General features: G+C 43.5%; 1 protein-coding gene across 2 annotated transcripts in view; it reads left to right on the top strand.

Annotated features, from left to right (window-relative positions):
- Window positions 1-19,071, top strand: part of VANGL1 (VANGL planar cell polarity protein 1) — a 43,630-nt gene that overhangs the window by 9,209 nt on the left and 15,350 nt on the right. Inside the window, exons 4-6 of one of the 2 annotated variants that reach the window (XM_066616959.1) lie at window positions 15,357-15,490; window positions 16,377-16,382; window positions 18,698-18,830. In XM_066616959.1, the coding sequence (XP_066473056.1) occupies window positions 15,357-15,490; window positions 16,377-16,382; window positions 18,698-18,830 (273 nt within the window). The remainder of the gene's footprint in view (window positions 1-15,356; window positions 15,491-16,376; window positions 16,383-18,697; window positions 18,831-19,071) is intronic. The other variant, XM_066616958.1, reaches the window with a different exon arrangement.

Below are 19,071 nucleotides of genomic sequence, written 5' to 3'. Positions count from 1 at the left end.
CATGTGCAGCAACATCCTCATGATCTACTTTTTTTCCCTGCATTTAAAGAAGCATTAAAGCTAACTTCAGGCTAAGCCCACCTTCTTCTCCCCTGCCCCTGAAAAGGCAAACACAAGCCTGTGTTCCTTGCAGTCTTCTATTCTTCTAGCACAATCCTCATGGAAAGCAATATCTTTAGAATTTGCAGCTTCCTGGAGCAAATGTTCTGATACAAGCTTTTCCTCTCTCGTATTCACATTTTGGTGCCTGTATCCTGCCAGCTGCTGAGCATTTGCAAAAAGGGGGACTGAAGCAGGAGAGTGCCTTCAGTCCCATAAAGCAGGAGTCCATGCAGAGGGAGACATGGAAGGCATGTTCCCTACCACCATCTATGATGCATTTAAGAATACATGCATGCTTACTGAAACCTATTGCCAGTTTAACCTACCCTACCTTCCTACACAGTTGCTAAACATACTGGCCAATGTGTCAAGTGCTGATTCAGTGGTTTGGTTTTTCTCCTATCTTCCATTCAGTCTGGTTCTCCACTTTTTTTTTTTTTGCAAAGAACAGCAAGAATTAAAAGGTACAGTGAGACTCAAACACATGCTGCGCTATAGCATATGAGCAAATGCTGCTGTTGGAAATGGAGGATAAAAAAATCAGAAAGGTAATCCACGTAGTTTGAGTTAGAGGCAGAGTATTATGGAATGGAATTCCATGGACTTGATCTTTAGAGCATTAAGTTCTTCATTTTAACACCTGAACATAAATATGTGTAACATAGCTTCTTTGAGGCATAAATGAAAGGAAGGGTATACTTTTCTAAAAGAAATCATTAATAAAATAGTAAAGGTACACTCAAAAGTGAATTGGGAGAGACTGTAACTCCCTGTTTGATGACAAATTCTTGTTTCTCTTCATAGTTGGATTGTTGTGCCTTGCTACTATCCTTCTTGAAACTTCAGAAAGGTGGTCTTTGACAAACCCACACCAATTATGCATGGAAAAAAAACCTGTATTTTTCTCTTCTGCATGCTCTTCCCCACCCTGCAACCCTGCTAGTCTAGACATCTTGAGAAAATGATGGGTTTGAGAGATGCATAGTAATTATTGTTCTATAAACATGGGTGAAACAGAGTCTCGGGTATCTTCTTGATCTTGAAATACCTTGATTTGAGAGAATCTTGGGTGGTGTCACCATCTGTCAGATTACTCCTTAGGGGCACAAGATTGCTGAGAATGTGAAGCCAAGCTGGCTTCAGGTCTGGTTGTCCACTCTGTCTTAAAGTGGTCAGATTTGGGTTGGGCATTTGTCTGGTCAAATTGTGTCAAACAACGTTAAGTATTTTTAGTATTGGGCCAGTCTGACTGACCCTTTTAAATACATGGGGGAAGGGAAGAGCATGGGGGGGGGCACATCTCGTCACCACCTTAAAGTGTGCTGCCATACCATTACCTAATTGCACATCAGGGTGATTCATCCAACCCCCTCTCCAGCCCAAGCACACAGCTGAAATAGTATTTTAAAATACAGTAAGACTTCTCAACAGCGTTTCGTCATAATGTCAATGAGAAAAAAAAATTGATTCCAAGCCTGGGACACTGTCAATGTGGAGTTTGCATGTTCTCCCCGTGTCTGCATGGGTTTTCTCTGGTTTCCTCCCACATCTCGAAGATTGGGTTAATTAGTGTGTCTAAATTGGGCAAATACTGTAATTATCTTACTTGTTTTCATTATGCGTAATCTTTGTTAAATGTACGTATATACTGTATAGCTGTCATCTACTTCGATGTTAGAAGTGTTTGGGGTCTTGATTTAGAAGTTTGATGTTTTTGGGCCTAGAAATATGCCATAGGAACTTCTCTCTTGTTAACATATATCAATTAGCCTATGATAAAATTAGTTTCGTTATATGTTTCGCTTAAAGTCGCAGTTTCCAAGGACCTATTAACGATATTAAATGAGGACTTGCTATAATATTTGAACTACATGCTGAGGAACAGTTTGGACAGATCTCTCGTTCCTCTTGTAATTGTTTCTTCTGGTTTGGAGTATCATCTGAACCAAACTTCCTATGTATTTAAGATATGTCTGTCCTACCTTTCCACCATTTCCTTGAATGTGTTGATTTATTACAACAACAAAGATCCTTCAATCAACACGTTTGGTATTTGTGCTAGCAGCCAAAACAAATTAGTTAACTTTTATTGTGAAATGAATTTCTAAATGTCATAACAATGTTGGGCAAGCCTTCTGTAAATGCAAATGATCCACTGAAGAGTTTTCATTCTAGAATACCAGGGTCGGCCCACATAATCTTATCAATCTTTCCAGAACTGATGTAGCCACAGTGCAGCCCCAAGGTAAAGGAACATTTGTTCCCTTATCTTGAGGAGGCCTTTGTGACTGCCCCCCACCGCAGAATACCGAGCATGCCCTGTTGGCACAGCTGCATTGCTTCTAGAAAGTTGGATAAGATTGGGTCCCAACACATTTTTTTAAACATAATTGCCACTGATGACTACTTGTGTTCCTTTCTACTTGGGGAAGCCTGCTGCTGTTGCAAGTGGCACTATGACAAGCTTTACTGTGTTACTTATTTGCCTCTGAGGGCCACAGGGTTCCAGGGACAAGGGTGAGGCTGCTTGCCCTGCAAACAAATGACACCATGATGATATAAAAGAAATCTGCCACCTACACAACAGAATTCTTGACTTTGTGAAATATTTGGCATTTGACTGTGGTCAAACAACTGGTGGTCTTTTGACAATATTTGACCTGTCAGTCGACTAGTGCGCCAGCCCTACTTCCGATATATTAAACTGTTTTTATTTGGGAACATTTGAAAACCTATAAGTAGTATTCATTCTGTAACCTGCCCTGTCATAAAGGCTCGGAGTAGGTAACAGTAATCCACGTAGTGAAACACAGACCAAAGGGGACAAATGGCTCCATCTCCCAGCAACTTACAATCAAAAGCATATAGGGAGACAGAGGAGGAGGAATAGTGGGAAGCGGGCACAAATAAGTGCGTTTGTATATGTTTTCAGTTTGTTTTTCACCATGTTGGGGGGCATATGGTGTAACTATTGCAGATTGTCTTATTACTGAGGTTTGTGATACTGTCATTCCGAATTGAAGCAGCCATTAACAATGCACCTAGAAATGAGACTATCACAAACATCAGTAAAGGATTTTAAAATTATTTAAAAGAAATACAGGCGTGTGCTGCTTTAACAACTGTTCACTTAGCAATGGCCTGCCTATATAGCAATGGTCAAAGCACAATAAAGATGCTCTTATTGAGGCAATCACATCTCCCATAGCCTGCAGCAGAGAGGCTCTTAATGGAAAGAAGAGGCAGTCTGTCTCCAGTGGCCTGTGCAGCCAGCTAGTGTCTGTTTACACAACAAAGGCACTAGTTTGAACTGAACGTTCACTTAATGACCTAATCGCATAACAGTGGGGATCCCCGCTGTGAAGTGGCGCACACCTGTAGTCTTGATTATAAGCTTGAGTTCAACTGGACATTGACATGGTCTAATTTTTTTTTACTAAAATAAGAAATTTTTGAAACTAAGAAATGAAAGGTCGTGGAGGTTAAGGGATAATACAAACAAACCCTCACTAGCTCATTGTGCTTTTCTGTAAATTTGCTTGTATCTGTTGACAGCCATCTTTATTATGGTCTCAAGACCAGCATAATAGTAATCAGTACAGACCGTCATGCACATCCTATACATCTTAAAAGTCTAAACATGTTGTTGCATCTGTTGGATTACAGGTTGTGTGCAGGATGCTCCTTCAGCATTTACAATTGCTTGGATCAGTTCCAGCTGTTGTTGTACCGCAAAAGGACAGTTTGGAGCGCTCCAGAAATGTTCGGTTACTTATAAGCATATCAAAAGAGGTTGCCGCTAAGCAACCATTTTTCCATTCTGCACATGCAGCATTTAATCTTTCCTTGTTGAAAATCCATATTGGATATTTAAATGTCTCCTTAATTGTGGTAAGTCAGCTATTGAACAGACGTAGTTTTTGGCTGAAAGTAATGCAGTTATAACAGCATTTTGTCATTCCTCTCCCCTGCCCCCATTTCATACAGAAGCAACTGTGTATGCATGCAGGCATTTAGATTTGTTTACAGAAGTCAGAAGCCTTCACTGTGCTTCTGGCTGTATCTCTTCTCACTTCTTGTCTGTCTCCTTCCCTTTCTACACTCTGCGGACCACTTAAAGGTCTAATCCAGTGGTATTCAAACTGGAGCGTCACGATGCCCCAGCCTGTGGGTCCTGGCCTCTGCTCCCTTAAGGGGCGGGGCAGCCAGGAGACAGGGGGAAGGCAGCGGTGTGATCCGCAGGATCGCACTGCTCGGGGGCTGTGGGGGCTTGGATGCACTTGCCCAAGCCTCCTGCAGCCTCCTGGGGGTGTGGGGAACCCTGCGCAACCTTTGGCAGGGCTCCCCAGGTCAGGAAAAGTGAAAGCGGAGCGATTGCACCCTGCTCCGCAAAACCGGAAGCGGAGCATGATTTCTCTGCTTTCCCTTCTGATGGGGCTGCAGGGACTAGGGTGCACCCACCAGTCCCTGCAGCAGTCGTCCCTGTGTGCAGGGAGGCCTGCGCGAGCGCCTGCAGGGCTCCCCAGGTCAGGGAAAGGGAGAGTGGGGCGATTGCGCTCCGCTTTTACTTTTACGGAGGCAGAGCAGAGTGCCCCGCGCACAGGGATGGCTGCTGCAGGGACTGGTGAGTGCATCCCAGTCCCTGCAGCCCCCTTAGCGATGCGATCCTGGGGATCGCGTTGCTGCCTGCCCCTGCTGCTCCCCCTGCCCCCGCAAAGACTTACTGCGGGTTTCAAACTCCCAGAGAGTTTGAAAACCGCAGGTCTAATCCTATCCAACTTTCCAACTCTGTTGTAGCCACAATGTAGCTCCATGATAAGGGAACATATATTGCCATACCTTGAGAAGTCCCCAGTGGCTGCCCCTCCACCACAGAATGCAGCGCGCACCCCATTGGCACAACTGTACCAGCACTGGAAAATTGGATAGGTTTGGGCCCTGAGTCCCCTTTCTCTCCTTTTCCCACTCTCATCACTATGCCTTCTGTCATGCTTCTCCTTATGCCGGAAATGGGCTCTACCTCTTTTTTTTTTTCAGTCCAAGTCGTGCTTCAAGACTAGAAGCTAGTTTCAGCCTACTCCCACACAACGTTCTGCTTCTCTGCACTCTCCTAACTGACCTGTTGCATTTCTTCTTCCCAGTCTTTACTGGGTCCACAGTAAACCCCTCGGGCAAGACCTGTGCCATGACTGTGGATTGTGTAATGCCCTGTTGTCACTGAATAAATGTAGAGTAGCAAGGGGTGTGATCTTAAAGCCCTGCCTCTTAATACAGAGTCTGGTCACTGCAATAGTGCTGAGGGTTGCTTTCTACATCTGCCACTGGGAGACAAGAACACTTCCCAAATACCCTCGTAACCAAAATCACTATGCAGTTGCTGATGGAGATGTCAGAAGGGAGACCTGCTTGCACTCCTGCAGTGGAAGTGCAACCTTGTTCAAAATATTCCACCCATGGAGGATGACAATCCAAGGAGCAGGTTCTGCCAGGCTGGGGCGGGTGGAGATTCATTCTGCTGCTCTCTTCTTCCAGATGAGAGCTATTGCAAGGCCCTCTGCCGCTGCTTAGGACTTGGGAGCTGTTGGGTGCTGTCCAGTCCAGCAGCAGGCCAGGCTGGGAGACATGCTTGATGCATGGCAGTTGTGGACCATTTCCTATCAGAATTCTACAAGGGCTGCCAAAATTGAATTTTGCAAATGTTTTTGCAATTGCAGGTTGCAAAGCTATGGTTTCAAGAGTTTGTGAGATGTAACAATGGTTGTGCAGGTTTGACTTTGTATTGCAAATGTGGCTTGGGAATTGTGGCGCCTTCCCAGTTTTTTGCATTCATGGTTTTCTCATTGAGATGATGGCATCTATTTGTTGTCAACTGGTGTGGGAGATGTGATCATGGAAACAACATTCTTGGAATCTTTGGGTGTATGAGTGTGTGTGTCAGAGAGAGAGAGAAACTTCCCTTCAACCTCTGGAGCAAAGGCTGACTACTTTTTTTCCCTTTTGTTTGAGAGAGTTGTAAGTATTTATTGGCCTTCCTTTCAGGGCACTCCTCCCACTTGGGTCAACAGTTAATCATGATGATCTTTTGTTCTTCTGCGGAGGTAAATTCTATGGGTTGTCTTCAAAATGCAATACAAAGAAAGCAGTACTTTTTACTTTCTGGATTTTTTTTTCTTAAGTCGTGATGGTAAAGCTAAAGGAAAGCTCACAGCTTAGTAACAAAATGTTTGGTATGTGGCAAGACATGAATTTGACTCCTAGTGATCTGGCCCAATTTGGGGTCTAATATGGCTGTGGGGGCCACTGTGAACTGACTCTCACAGTTCGTATGTTTTATAGTCCTGCATAGACTTCCAAGGACTGAATACCATACACCTCTCATTGGGTATAAAATTCTGTACATCTGCATTGCAAACTTATCCTCGGTATAAAGGATTCAGGACCCATTTTGAAGTACTGTGTGTATTTGAAAGAGAGAACATGCTGTTGCATGCACATACCCTTAAGTCTTGATAAGAGGAACTTCTCTTATTTACTTTGACTTGCTTAAGAAAGTGCAGCATGAGTGTCTTTTCTTCTGGGATAAAGGTGTTCAGGAGGACTGTGGTGGGAACAGAGTTTAAATAAAAACAAAAAACTTCCTCTCATGCTGTGGTCCTCAGCTAGATATCTCCCCTCCTTCCCTTCCACATCACTGCTATTTAGAGGGGGAAATGAGCATGGAAAGGTCAACCTTTTAGTTTGTCATAAGATGTAGTTTGGCCATCTTGAAGAGAGAACACCAGTGATATATGTTCATATAGAAAAGCAATAAGGGAAAATTTTACTTTCTAAGAAATGGTCACAAATCTGAGTATAAGCTGGCTCAGTGGGGGTAACAATCCCAACTGCTATAAGTGCCAAATAATGTATACCAAGTTCTCAAACTGCCAAAAAGCTATTTATGGAGGACCACCCAGGCTCCCTTGCAGAATAGGCGCAATTGTGGTCTGTTGTCCCGAAGACACTTGTGTTCTGGCTTCAACAGTCTTTGCAAGGATTGTCTCTGAGTTGCAACTCTTAGACTTTCGGGTGTTCCTGTGATTTGGCACCAGTTCATTACAGTTGGTGTCCTGGAGTTCAAGTCATGTCTGATTTCATTCAAATATAATTTTATCTCTCTACTATAAAAACTATTTATTTGAGGAATTAAGTTTGTCACTGGTGCTTGCAAAGCCATATTTAACCATCCCACAAAGTGCCCAATGTTTTAATACATTGTGAAAAGAGAGCTTTTATTGCTGGGATGAGTTTATTCAACCGTGTTCAGGATCTAAAAATATCAGAATGTGACTTTTCATTCTCTTAGAAAGATAAGTAGTTGGTAAGCTTTTGAGGATTTTCATCCTCCCCCCTCCCCCCAAGTAGGTGTGTTCTTGTTCTTTTCTAGTGCATCAATAGAACTGTAACTATTTTGACTTTTATGTTGTAGTTTTCCTTAGATTTCGCCTTTGTGTTAAAGACTGAGTGTAATGCCTAAACATATATTACTTGGAAAACTAATACATGTAATGAGTAAGAACCCGAGCTGCAAATCAGAAAGTCCCTGGTTTGAATTTTGCCTCTGCTATGAACGTAGTAGGTGGTCTCAAGTAAGCCACTTAACTCTCAACCTGCTGCCTCTCCCATGTGCAAGATGATAAAACTAACCTACCTTCTAGGGTAGTTCTAGGCTTTCAGACAGGGCTGCAAAAATTACAGGGTCCTAGGAATTCTGAAAGATTCTTCTTTGAGCATGTGCAAACCATATGCTTGATGCTGTTTAAGTTTTGAAATATTTTTGTGTTACTGCTGACAGAATCATTTGAGATCTGTCAGCCAGTGATCAAGAGATCAAATGGTACCACCTACACAGAATTAGAACAGGAACCAGCACAAAACTATGCCTCCTTGTTCAACCCTACAAGGTGGTTCAGAAGGATACTATGATCAATGGCATTAAAACCCATTGACAAATTCAGCACATGGGACACACGTTCCCCCTGTCCAGCTCCTGGTGTAGGTCATCAACCAAGGAATATATCTAAAAGCCACACTAAAGTGGGTCAAGATCATCCATGGGTTGAGATCAGGGGTTCCCCAAACTTACCAGCAATGCAGTGCCTTCCCTTGGCTGGTGCCGGTCACGGAACCTCAAAGTAAGTGCTGATGTCATTGGCAATTCTGGTTTCTGCTACTTCAGATGACACTAAAATCCGCATTAAACAGGTTGGGTTGAGGAGGGAGGGAACCCAGCAATGCAACGCGCAGCCCAAATAGTTTAGCTGGCATGCATCCCACAACACCCCTGGGGACTTATCACATTGCCCCAGAGTGACATGATGCACAATTTGAGAACCTCTGATCACAATCATCCAAGACAATTGGAATTTGGCTGCCACCGCTTTCTCAAGTACCTTGTCCATGAAGGGAAACTCAAAAAAGGCCACTAGAGCAGTAGTTCTCACTCCTTTAGCACCAGGACCCACTTTCTAGAATGAAAATCTCTCAGGACTCGCCAAAAGTGATGACATGACCGGAAGTGACATCATCAAGCAGGAAAATTTTTAACAATCCTAGGCTGCAATCCTACCCACGCTTACTCAGGAGTAAGCTTAGGAGTAAGTAAGTAAGGAGTAAGCTTACTAAGGAGTAGGCACATTGACTATCATTGTTAAAAGCTTCTTCATAGCAGCCTGTTAAGCATACAGATCTGTGACATTTCCCCAAATGCAGTCACTTATTAGGGTAACATCAAGTCTAATACATTAAAAATAAAATATTGAAATTAATGGGAACCCACCTGAAATTGGCTCACAACTCACCTAATGGGTCCCGACCCACAGTTTGAGAAACACTGCACTAGAGGAATCAGGGGAAGGCTTTTTTCAAAACTGGTCTTACTGTAGTTGTTTTTAGTACTATTCTCTCCAAATAGAGAGATTCACTATTTTCTCCTTCAATGTGTAAGGAATACATCTTGTTGGCATCCTTCAGTCTCGGAAGACCATGGTGTCACGCTCTGAATGGTGTTTCTGGAACAGAGTGTCCTCTCCAGTGCGCGAAGCCTGGGTAAAGTAGGTATGGAGGATAGGCTGTTACCCATGCAGCAAATCCCCCCTCTCCACGTCGCTGAAATGGTCCAATGGAAAGGCAGAGGCCTATACGGTTGGTTCCAGCAACGTCGCAGGAGTTGCCAGAATGTGACTGTGTTCAGCCATGAACTGCCTCAGGGACTCCGGCTCCTGATTTTGCCTCGAGGTTGACTCCTGAAGCCTTTTCCATAACTGGATGTAGCCACAAGGCAGTGGAGTTTTGGGATCAGAGTTTTCCTTCTCTCAGATGAGCTGCCTTCCCAGGCTGACGAGTCCCATCTACCCGGTGGCTGTTTAGTCGCCTCTTAGGACAAGTACAGCCAAACCGAGGGCCTATTCTTATCCCCAGCCCCCAGGGGAAATACATAAGGAAACATATTCATGACTATTGTTTATGGCTCTCCTCAATGATACAGTAATCTTACTACAGAGTTTCATATGGAGCTGAAAGGAACTCCCTTATGCAACATCCTTAGAATGTCATATGTACTACAAATGGAGGTGGGAAGGATACTGCTGGTTCAATTTAACAATTTCTCTTCAAGTTCTTGTAATTTGCAGCATATGTTAGCTACAGAATCTGCTTTTTGGTTAAACATTTAATTTGAATTGGCTGTTAACTTTTCACCTTAGTGCTGCTTCTGTTTGTTCTTCCTTGAGCTGGAAACTAAATAAAGACGGCTTTTGTTTTCCACACTGGCAGTTGGTGGTTTGAATCAGGCGTTTGAAATAATGACCAACTTTGTACAAAGATAGGAAGACCACTGGCTGCACTAACAGTGCACTTTCTGTAGTAACTTGGTGTGCTGGCCTTACAAACAGCCCAAGGTCAGAGCAGGTTCTGTAACCAAACACTTTCCTAAGATCAGGGAATTGGGGCTGGGCTTGTAATTATGCTGAAATGGATAATAAGACTTAACTGTGAAATTTTTGATTCCAAAAGAAAATTTGAGCAACAGAAGCTTCCAGAGGGGCCATCAGTTTAGTCTGTGATCCAGCACCACAAAAAGGTCTTGTAGGTCACCTTAAAAGGCTGGCAAAATTAATGAACAGTTGTTTCTTGCTTCTGAACGGATGTTCTCAAAAGGATTACAGTATTAGCACCTGTTTTGTTGTTCTCTTTGTTGTAAACATTACAGTTTCAACACGCCTTTACAGCAGTCATGAGCTTGATTTAGAGGCAAGCTGCCTCTGATTGCCAGATGCAGGGGAGGTCACCAGGACGCAGGTTGTGCCTGTTGTCTTGTGTGCTCGCTGGGACATTTGGTGGACCACTGTGAGATACATGAAGCTGGACTAGATGAGCCTTTGGCCTGATCCAGCAGGGCTCTTCTTATGTTCTTGTGTTCATACTTCCCTTGAAAAATGCAACCTGTTTTTTCCCTTGTGATTTCCTTTGACTTTTAAGCCCCTCAGAATGAATACATATGCGTTTTCTTGATTTAGTGTGACTTGGTGACCAGCACTGCTGATACTCTGGCATGGATTGCTGTCTGTCTTGAAGTTTTAAATAAAGATTTAAGCAAACAAAGCAGTGGCTGCTAAGCTTTTCTCTCCCTGCCATGATGTTGCTTCCAAATAGCCACTGCCTCTACTGTCCAAAGATTTGATTCTCTCAATCTCAGTGCTTTCTGAATTCACTGTGAATGTATTACAGGTGGTGCCTTGGTATCCAAGGGGGATCCATTCCCGGATGCCTCTGGATACCAAAATCCAGATAACCAAATATGTGGACTGCGTTACCTAGATCCTCTGATTGCGACCGGAGCTACGCTCCAATTTTTGGCCTTTCAGAGGCCTTAGAAGTGCCTCTGAACGTGATTGGAGGACAGCAGGTGGGGAGATCTGTGGGTTCGGGACCCACAGTGAGGTAAAACCGTAGGTCTCAAATCCACGGATAAAGAGGCCCCACCTGTACTTTGTATAAATGACACTTGGTTATGCTCACCTCCTGTGTTTTTATGGCAACAGAAGAAAAGTAAGGGGAGTGGCGGTTAATGAAATGAAGAACAAATTACGTATCTTACTGAGGGTTGTTTTGAAACTTTGCATCACTCTAGGCACCCGATTGTCTTGGTATAGCTGCAAGTGCTGCAGCTGCCGCCTAGTCTGCCCCTTCATGCTCTGACATGACCTTTTTGCTGATTTCACCACAGAAGAAGCCAGAGTTTCATCCATAGTAGGAAAACGCTGATGCATAGCGTAAACACAAAAGAAGCAAGTTGTTGCAATGTCGGCAGGAGAGTTTGTGACTGCTGCTAACTTGTCCTTTAAAATAATCAAGATCTTGGCTTTTTTTTTTACACATGGTGCTATAATTTAGCCAGCTTGGCCTCCTGTGAATGGGGTTACATGACAAGTGGCCTTATACTTTAAGAGCTTTGATTGTTCCTTAATGGTGGGGGGAGCCTTTTTGAAGGAAGGCTTGGAATCTCTCTCCAGCCCTCAGAAAGCAAGAGGTAGCTAGAGGGAGGAACTAAGAAATGGTTTAGAGCAGTGTTTCTCAAACTGTGGGTCACAAACCATTTTCATGTGGGTCCCCATTCATTTTAATATTTTATTTTTAATGCATTAAACTTAATGCTACCGTGGTATGTGACTGCATCTGGGGAAATGTTACAGTTCTGTACTTTTAACAGGCCACTATGTGTATGCTTTTAACAATGGTAGTCAATGGGACTTACTCCTGTGTAAGTCCCAGTAGGATTAGGATTGCAGCCTAGGATTGTTAAAAATTGTCCTGCTTGATGATGCCACTTTTGGTCATGACATCACTTCCAGTGGGCCCTGACAGATTCTCATTCTAAAAAGTGGGTCCTGGTGCTGAACGCTTGAGAACCACTGGTTTAGAGTCATTGTAGAGCCACTCTAAGTCTTCAAGACTCTTTGTTCCAAAGAAAACTAAACCTTTAGCTTAACTAAACCCTGTAACCAAACCCAGAGAAATGAAACTCTCAGACACTGGGGAGCATGTAAGAGATGGCTGGAGTCCCTATATTGCTGTTCCTTGGTTTTTACTAGAGCTTTAAAGACATTCGGTCTATCTAACCATGGTCAATTACCTTGAGCGAACTAGAAAAATGTTTAATTGCGCTCAATTTCTTGCCCTCCACCACAATTTGGTGTGTCCCCTTCTCCTCTCACTTTCCTCTCACCCCCACCCTGCAAAAATGTTGGTGAGCATCATACATGTTAATAATTAACTCTTGGCTTTTTAGTGGCACTGGAAATTTGTCAGCTTGAAATGCCTGCCTTGCTCTGACTCATAGTAGGGTGAACTAAGGAAAAATAAACTGGAGTTCTGGGTGCTTTTTAAAATTCGGTAAGAAATATTAAGCGAGGCTCATTGCCATGTGCTCTTTGCAGTAGAAATCAGTCTGCTAACTAAGAGAGGAACATGTGTTGTCAATTCTCTGGGACCAATAGCACAGGAATGACACACAAAATATCTGGTTGCCTGCCAAATAACTCTGAGGGACGCGTTGTGCCCAGTTTTCCAGCGACTTCATTTACTGTCAATCTTCAAAAGGGGTTTAGCTATTTCATTGTCTCATTGTCATTTCCATTCTTTGTTCCAACTTGGTAAAGTTTGCTTGAATAGATGATGGCCTCTGTGGGAAAGGCAGGGCGTGTTCACGCGCTGGTGTTGGGCTGATGGTGGTTCCCATTACTTTATGACTTGTAACATGCAGCTGGCATGGCTGAGCTACAAAGGGTGGTGTTTCTTCTTGATGTGGGCAGGAACGTTTAGCAATGTAGCCTCAGGGATCTGAAGCATGTGCTCATTCTGCAAGTTATGGTGACCTTTTTGGGTTTGTGTGTATGTGTATGGATGGCATCTATGTGATTAAGACCTGCTCTTCCTTGCATGGAAAGCTGTCTCTTCTTTTAGTGTGCAGAGAAACTAAGTCCAGAAAAGGGCTGGATAAGACAAGCTGGCAGGAGACCTGTGGTTTTGTGCCTGTTAGCATAAAAGCAGCCACAGGAGAGGGCCCCTCCCGGAATGGAGGTACTGGGAGAGAGGAAGCCATCTCTTTTCCTGACCAAAATTGTCTCTTTCCCTGGAGCTGCTGGGAGAGCTGAGCATACATGATACTTGTATGTTTTCTCCAAAAGGTCAAATAGAAGCTTTACTTTGGGGGTAATGCAAGGGCACGGCCACTCCAGAACCTCCTACATATGTACCAACTGCTGCCTCCCTTCTCCCAAACCTGGTAGTGCAACAAGCTCTGCTTTGCTTACTCCTTGGTTTAAACAAGTAATGGGAGGGAAGCAGAAGAGAATGTATGGAACAAAGGAGTCTGTGACTCTCCTGACCTCTATGCTTTGTTTTCTTTTCTGCCCCTCTCTTCTTTTTCCAGTCCAGGTGAGGGGGGAGAACGGTAGCAGTGCACACAAGTGGGTGGACAGAGGTGCATGCCCTCCCCCCGAATTGTCCCAAGACATCCTGATGCCAATGGCAGCATGCCAAATACCACCGCTTTACGCAGTGATGTGCTGACCTCTGCTCCTCCTACTCTCCAGTGCTCTAGCTCAGCACTCTCCTTCCTTCCACCTTTCTTCTTCCTTTCTGTCCCCCTCTTCCTTTTCCTATCCAATGAGTGAAAGGAGGAAGAAGAGGAGCATTGGAGGCAAGTAACAAAACAGAAATGAGTGCCTCCCTGTGCCAATTTGCTGCTTTAGGCAACAGCTTCAGGGGCCCTGATGCTCCTCCTAGTCTCTTGCTCAGTTGACCCCATGAATGGGCTGGCTCCAAGCAGTGTGGAAGTTTGTTTTTAAAGGCACTACAGTCCTGACTGAATTCTTCCTACCACACCCATAGAGCTGGATTTATAAAAGGGGAGGGGAAGAGGGGGGAAAGAGGAAGAAGATTGTGGGATCTCCCACCATTATTTTTTCTAGGTTGATCTTTCTATCCTGGATTAAGCATTCAACCAATCTTCCCTGAATGTCATATTACTAGGGGGTATGTGATGATAAACAATAGCAGAAATGGGCTAGACACTGAGTAGAGTGTGCTTGTGTCTGTGTTTTTAAAGCAGCATCCTCTGATTTCAGCCTATTCAAGCAAAGGTTCAGAGTATGAACACTGTATAAACATAAGGCAGAAGCGGCCACAATTTTTGATGCCAATTGAACTAGAAGGGACAAAAGCAAGCTAAACATAACCACATTTAAACTTGACCATTTTTGCTGCTTGAATCAACATTCTGGAATAAACTTGAGCTACGGAACATCCTCTCTGGCAGTGATGATATCTTTATTTGAAATGTATGGCTAGAGGGGGAGAAAATTGTTTTATTTTTTTGCAGATTTTTGTGTTTTCCAAGTGGAGGTCTGTGTTTTTTATTCAAAATTTACATTAAAGCTATTACTTATAATTAAAATTGCTATAATTTTATTATAAATTATCATCGCTATCACCTAGGTAGGTGGTAAGGTGGTATAATGTCAGTAGATGCAACCACAGTCATTACCCATGCACCCTCTCCCCATTAAATAATAAATAAATACCAAATAAAATGCTTTTTTCATTTTATTTGTTTTTTTTTTCATTGTTTTGTTTTTGTTTTACAAAAATGAAAAGTACAGATAGTGGTTTTATGTGGTTTTCATTTTATCACTGTTTTCGCCCACCTCTTCATAAAGCCCTTTTCCCTAATTGCAAGAAGCTGCATGTTTGGTAACTGGGTGAAAAGTGGTTGAAATCTTTGAGGAGGTTTAGGAGGCTTATGAAAAGCCGGGCAGGTGTGTTCCCTTCCTCAAACGGTTACTCAGTGCCTAACAGCAGTGGAATTCCAAGACAAAGAGTTTGACACTTGTCAGGAGTCCGCTCAATGCGTCTCTGAATCCATGAATGTTTGGTGAGAAATGGCAGGGACCCAATATCATTTCTTCAGGCAGAATAAAGACATTCAGAGCTGTGTGTGTGTGTGTGTGTGTTCTGGCATTGCAGTGCATGCGCCTTTCAAGATCTATAGCTCCAGTGTCACAAGAGAGAATGGGTTTGAGGTCAAACATGGTATACAGTCCTTGCCAGAGAACAAAGACTCTAAAAACTATTCCCAAATACTGGGTTGTCTTACTTTGTTTTCATTAAGTGTATCTTTAAATCAACAACATTTTTCCCATTTCTTTTTTCAGTATCCAGCGAGCTGCACTAGTTGTCTTGGAGAATTATTATAGAGACTTTACTGTCTACAACCCAACGTTGCTGTCGGCTTCTAAGGCACGTGCAGCAAAGCACATGGCGGGCCTCAAAGTCTACAATGTGGATGGTAGGTCAAGGGAGGGGACATTGATGGGGTTGTTTGCAAGATTTTTGGAATCTTACTTATTCCCCTACTCTACTTTTTTTTTTTTGCGAACAGCAAAATCAGGCCTCAGCCTCTTTCCTTTCCTGGAGGGTCTTTCTGTGAGGAGCTTGCAGTCAGAGCTAAATTGTCAACCCCTTTCTTGTCTAAGGAGCTTACAATAGATGTTACATGTCTGGGAGAGATTCAGCAAGTATCATTTTTCTTATTACTGTAACTTAGGGCCAAATCCTATCCAACTTTCCAGTGCAAATGCAGCCATGCCTTGTGTGTGCTGCGTTCTACTGTGGGGGTACAGTCACAGAGGTCTCCTCAAGGTAAGCGATTGTTTGTTCCCTTACCTATAGGCTGCATTGTGGCTGGACCAGTGCTGGAAAATTGGATAGGACTGGGCTCTTAATGACAGGTAAATATCAACTGTTAAAATACTGTGTGACAGAGAAATTTTTGTCACCAAAATAGACTAACTCTACTTCTGATCTTTATTTATTATTACAGTGTTTATATATTGCCTTTCTCATATACTCAAGGCAGTTTACTTAGGTAAGCTGATCCTAAACCCCATTTTTCAAATAGCAAGTGTTATTCTAGAGAGAACCCTCCAATTCTCCAGATGTTTCCCTTCATAGTGCAGTCACTGTACCATCTGCAGCTCCAGCCTTCCAAGCTTCAACAGGCAGTTGCAAATGAAGCTTCATACTGGCTTTCATGATTTCTTGTCCTCTGACTCCCATTTCATGTCCTCTGACTCATGTTTCCCATTTCTTGTCCTCTGACTCCTCCGCACTTCTCCACATTCGTCTGAACGTCAACTTTGTCAGCTGCATTTCAGACTCCCATCCAAGGCCAGAACAGAGTTGATCCTGCTTAGCTTCTTCAGGAAAGGCAGCAGCTCAGCCTACAGACCAGATCACTCCACCTGCCCATATTTTTCCCTTCCTCCCTCACATCCCCACTAGGAGCTTGCACATCTCCCCTTTCCCATAGTTCTACTAAAAGATCTCATGACAGGATAGTCATGTTTGGTGTTCATCTATTTGCCCTACTCTCCCATAAAGCTGGTTGGATCTAATTTTAACATCAAAAGGGGGCACACAGTTGAGGGGGACAGCAGTGTCTTCTAGCTGACCTCCCCATACTCAGTTGCTTCAGGCAATTTTTTTCTTCTCTTTCTGGTGTGAATTTTTGTGTGTGTACAAAATTAGTGCAGATTATTCATTCTGGAGAAACACTTTTCTACATGTGCCCCTTTGTGAAGAAAATATGGCCATGAATGTAGAATATACCTAAAACCTGTTGGGCTCAGATCAGATTTCAAGATTTTCACATGTGTAAAGATCCAGTGTGGTTTCTTTTAAACACACCATGGCAGACTGTAACTATGTCTGAATCGGAAAGCTTTCTTAAAAGAATCAAAGGACTAGTTCAGACATGATGATTTTTCTTCATAAAAGACGACCCACAAAACAAGTGTTACATTGGAACGTGGCATTTGTGTGGTTTTTGCATTCTGCATCTATATGTCCACCATTGGGGAAAAAGATTGCTGCGCTGATCTCAGCTCCTGGGGGACCATAGCTCATTGGAGGAGCACATGCTTTCCATGGTTCTGGGTTCTGGGTTCTATTCCTGTATTTCAGGTAGCAGAGCCACCACCAGGTGGCAGGGAACCGCACTAGACCAAGGCAGCTTCATTTGTGGTGTTCCTCTAGTAGGAACCGTCTTGCATTAAGTGCTTATTTCTGTCTAAAAATGATCTTGTTCCGATTTACAAGTTTGTTTTGTTGTTTGCCAGTGCTTTATTTTTGTCTGTCGTCTCATGTCTCTTGATGTTCTTATTTTCTGTCTTGTCTTTTTTTTCCTTTGAATCTCCCTCCCTGTTTCCCCCCCCATCTCCTTTCACGCTCCCTCTTTGTCTCGTTGCTGACTTGCTATGTGTTCCAGCTGCCCTTGTGGCCAAACTGAAAATGTATTTAGCCGATGGTAAGTAATGTCTTTGGCCGTGTGCATGTATGTGTGTCCTCTGTGTGTGCTTGCTTAGCATTGTTTTGTGTCATTATTTATAATTCTGTAGAATTATTTAAGTGTGCTTTAGTCATTTCGGGTTTGCATCCAGGCTTCATCCCTGTCATGAATATGTACAGTTCAGGCCTAGTAGCATTGCAAGGCCTGAACCAAGCTAAAACAGTAACACAGAAGTGGCTTGCATTTCCTAACTGCTAGGATTTACAACTAAATGGAGGGTGATTATGTAGCACCTAGGCAGCCAGAAAGATGCTCATCAAGGATGGAATGCAGCTGCAGATCTCCAGGGGGGAGGGAAGAGCTGAGAGGGCGAGCTTCCAGCCCCACTTCTGGAGGACAGGGGCTTTTGTTCCTTGTCTCTGGGTGAGAGAGCTGGTGGGTGCACATCCTGCCCGCAGGACCATGTGGCCATAGGTAACTGGCCTGAGGATCTACAAAAGAAGCTGATCCAGGTGAGGGTTAGAGAATAATAGAGTTAGCAAGTTAGCTTTGTTGTCTTATGCTGATATGTTCCTAGAAGTTTCTATACCTCTAGCATTTGCTGCCTTTGTAACCTTTTTGTAACCCTGTGTATTTAATAAAGTAGAAAATCTTTTTACCATGTTGATTCATTGTCTGTTGGGGACAAAGGTTCAGAATCCTGCCTAGCCGTTCAGCAAGCTACCAAAAATCCTCATTGTGGACTAGAAACTTGAGGACTGAGACTTTAAGTAAAGAAAGTGCTCAGTGCCTACAAGGGATATAGTTAAGCCTAGAGGGTCTCGGTTTCCCTGGACTGAGGCACTGGCTCTTACAGGGTGGTGGCAGTACTACCAAACAGGGATCTTTGAGGGCTCTAGGGTTCAGAACCAACAACTCTGAGCACCCAAAACCCTGGGAGTGAGACCCAAGTGTACGACAATCCCCTGTGCTGCTTTGAGCTGACCAGGAAAACTGGCCCTTCACCTCACAACCACATTCCAAGGGAGTTTGTGTGGAGGAAGGGGGCTATGCTCCTTTTTGGAATTGGGGGTGTACAGAACATAGATCTAGGGCACTGTGCCTTTTTGGCAAGTTTGCTGGCACCTATGAATTCAGCTCTGTTTAAAAATAGTAAAAGCATATTTTTTCTTCTCCCTGAATCTGGTGTTCCGCTTCTCCTTGAAGGGCCAGATAACAATGCTGCTGGGCAGTCCAGGGCCATGATCGCTGCTGCAGCTCATCGCAGAGATTCCAGTCACAACGAACTCTATTATGAAGAAGCAGACCATGAGCGGAAGGTTAGAAAACGACGAGCAAGGTACATCCTTTTTGTGGGCCAGCTGCAACAAGGGACAATACATAGTTACATAGTTGGCAACCTTCAGTCTCAAAAGACTATGATATCGTGCTCTGAATGGTGGGACAATATTCTTCCTGAAAGAATATTCCTGGGAATATTCAGGGAAAGAATCCCTGAAACAAGGGACAATATTCTTCCTGAAACCCTCATGTGCTACCCATCCCCCGCCCCAGTCCAGATTTTCCTCTGTAATCAATTT

The sequence above is a fragment of the Tiliqua scincoides genome, chromosome 2, assembly GCF_035046505.1.
Source record: "Tiliqua scincoides isolate rTilSci1 chromosome 2, rTilSci1.hap2, whole genome shotgun sequence".
Lineage (NCBI taxonomy): Eukaryota > Metazoa > Chordata > Lepidosauria > Squamata > Scincidae > Tiliqua > Tiliqua scincoides.
The sequence above is the reverse complement of the archived record's forward strand: the minus strand, read 5'-3'. Positions and strand labels throughout refer to the sequence as shown.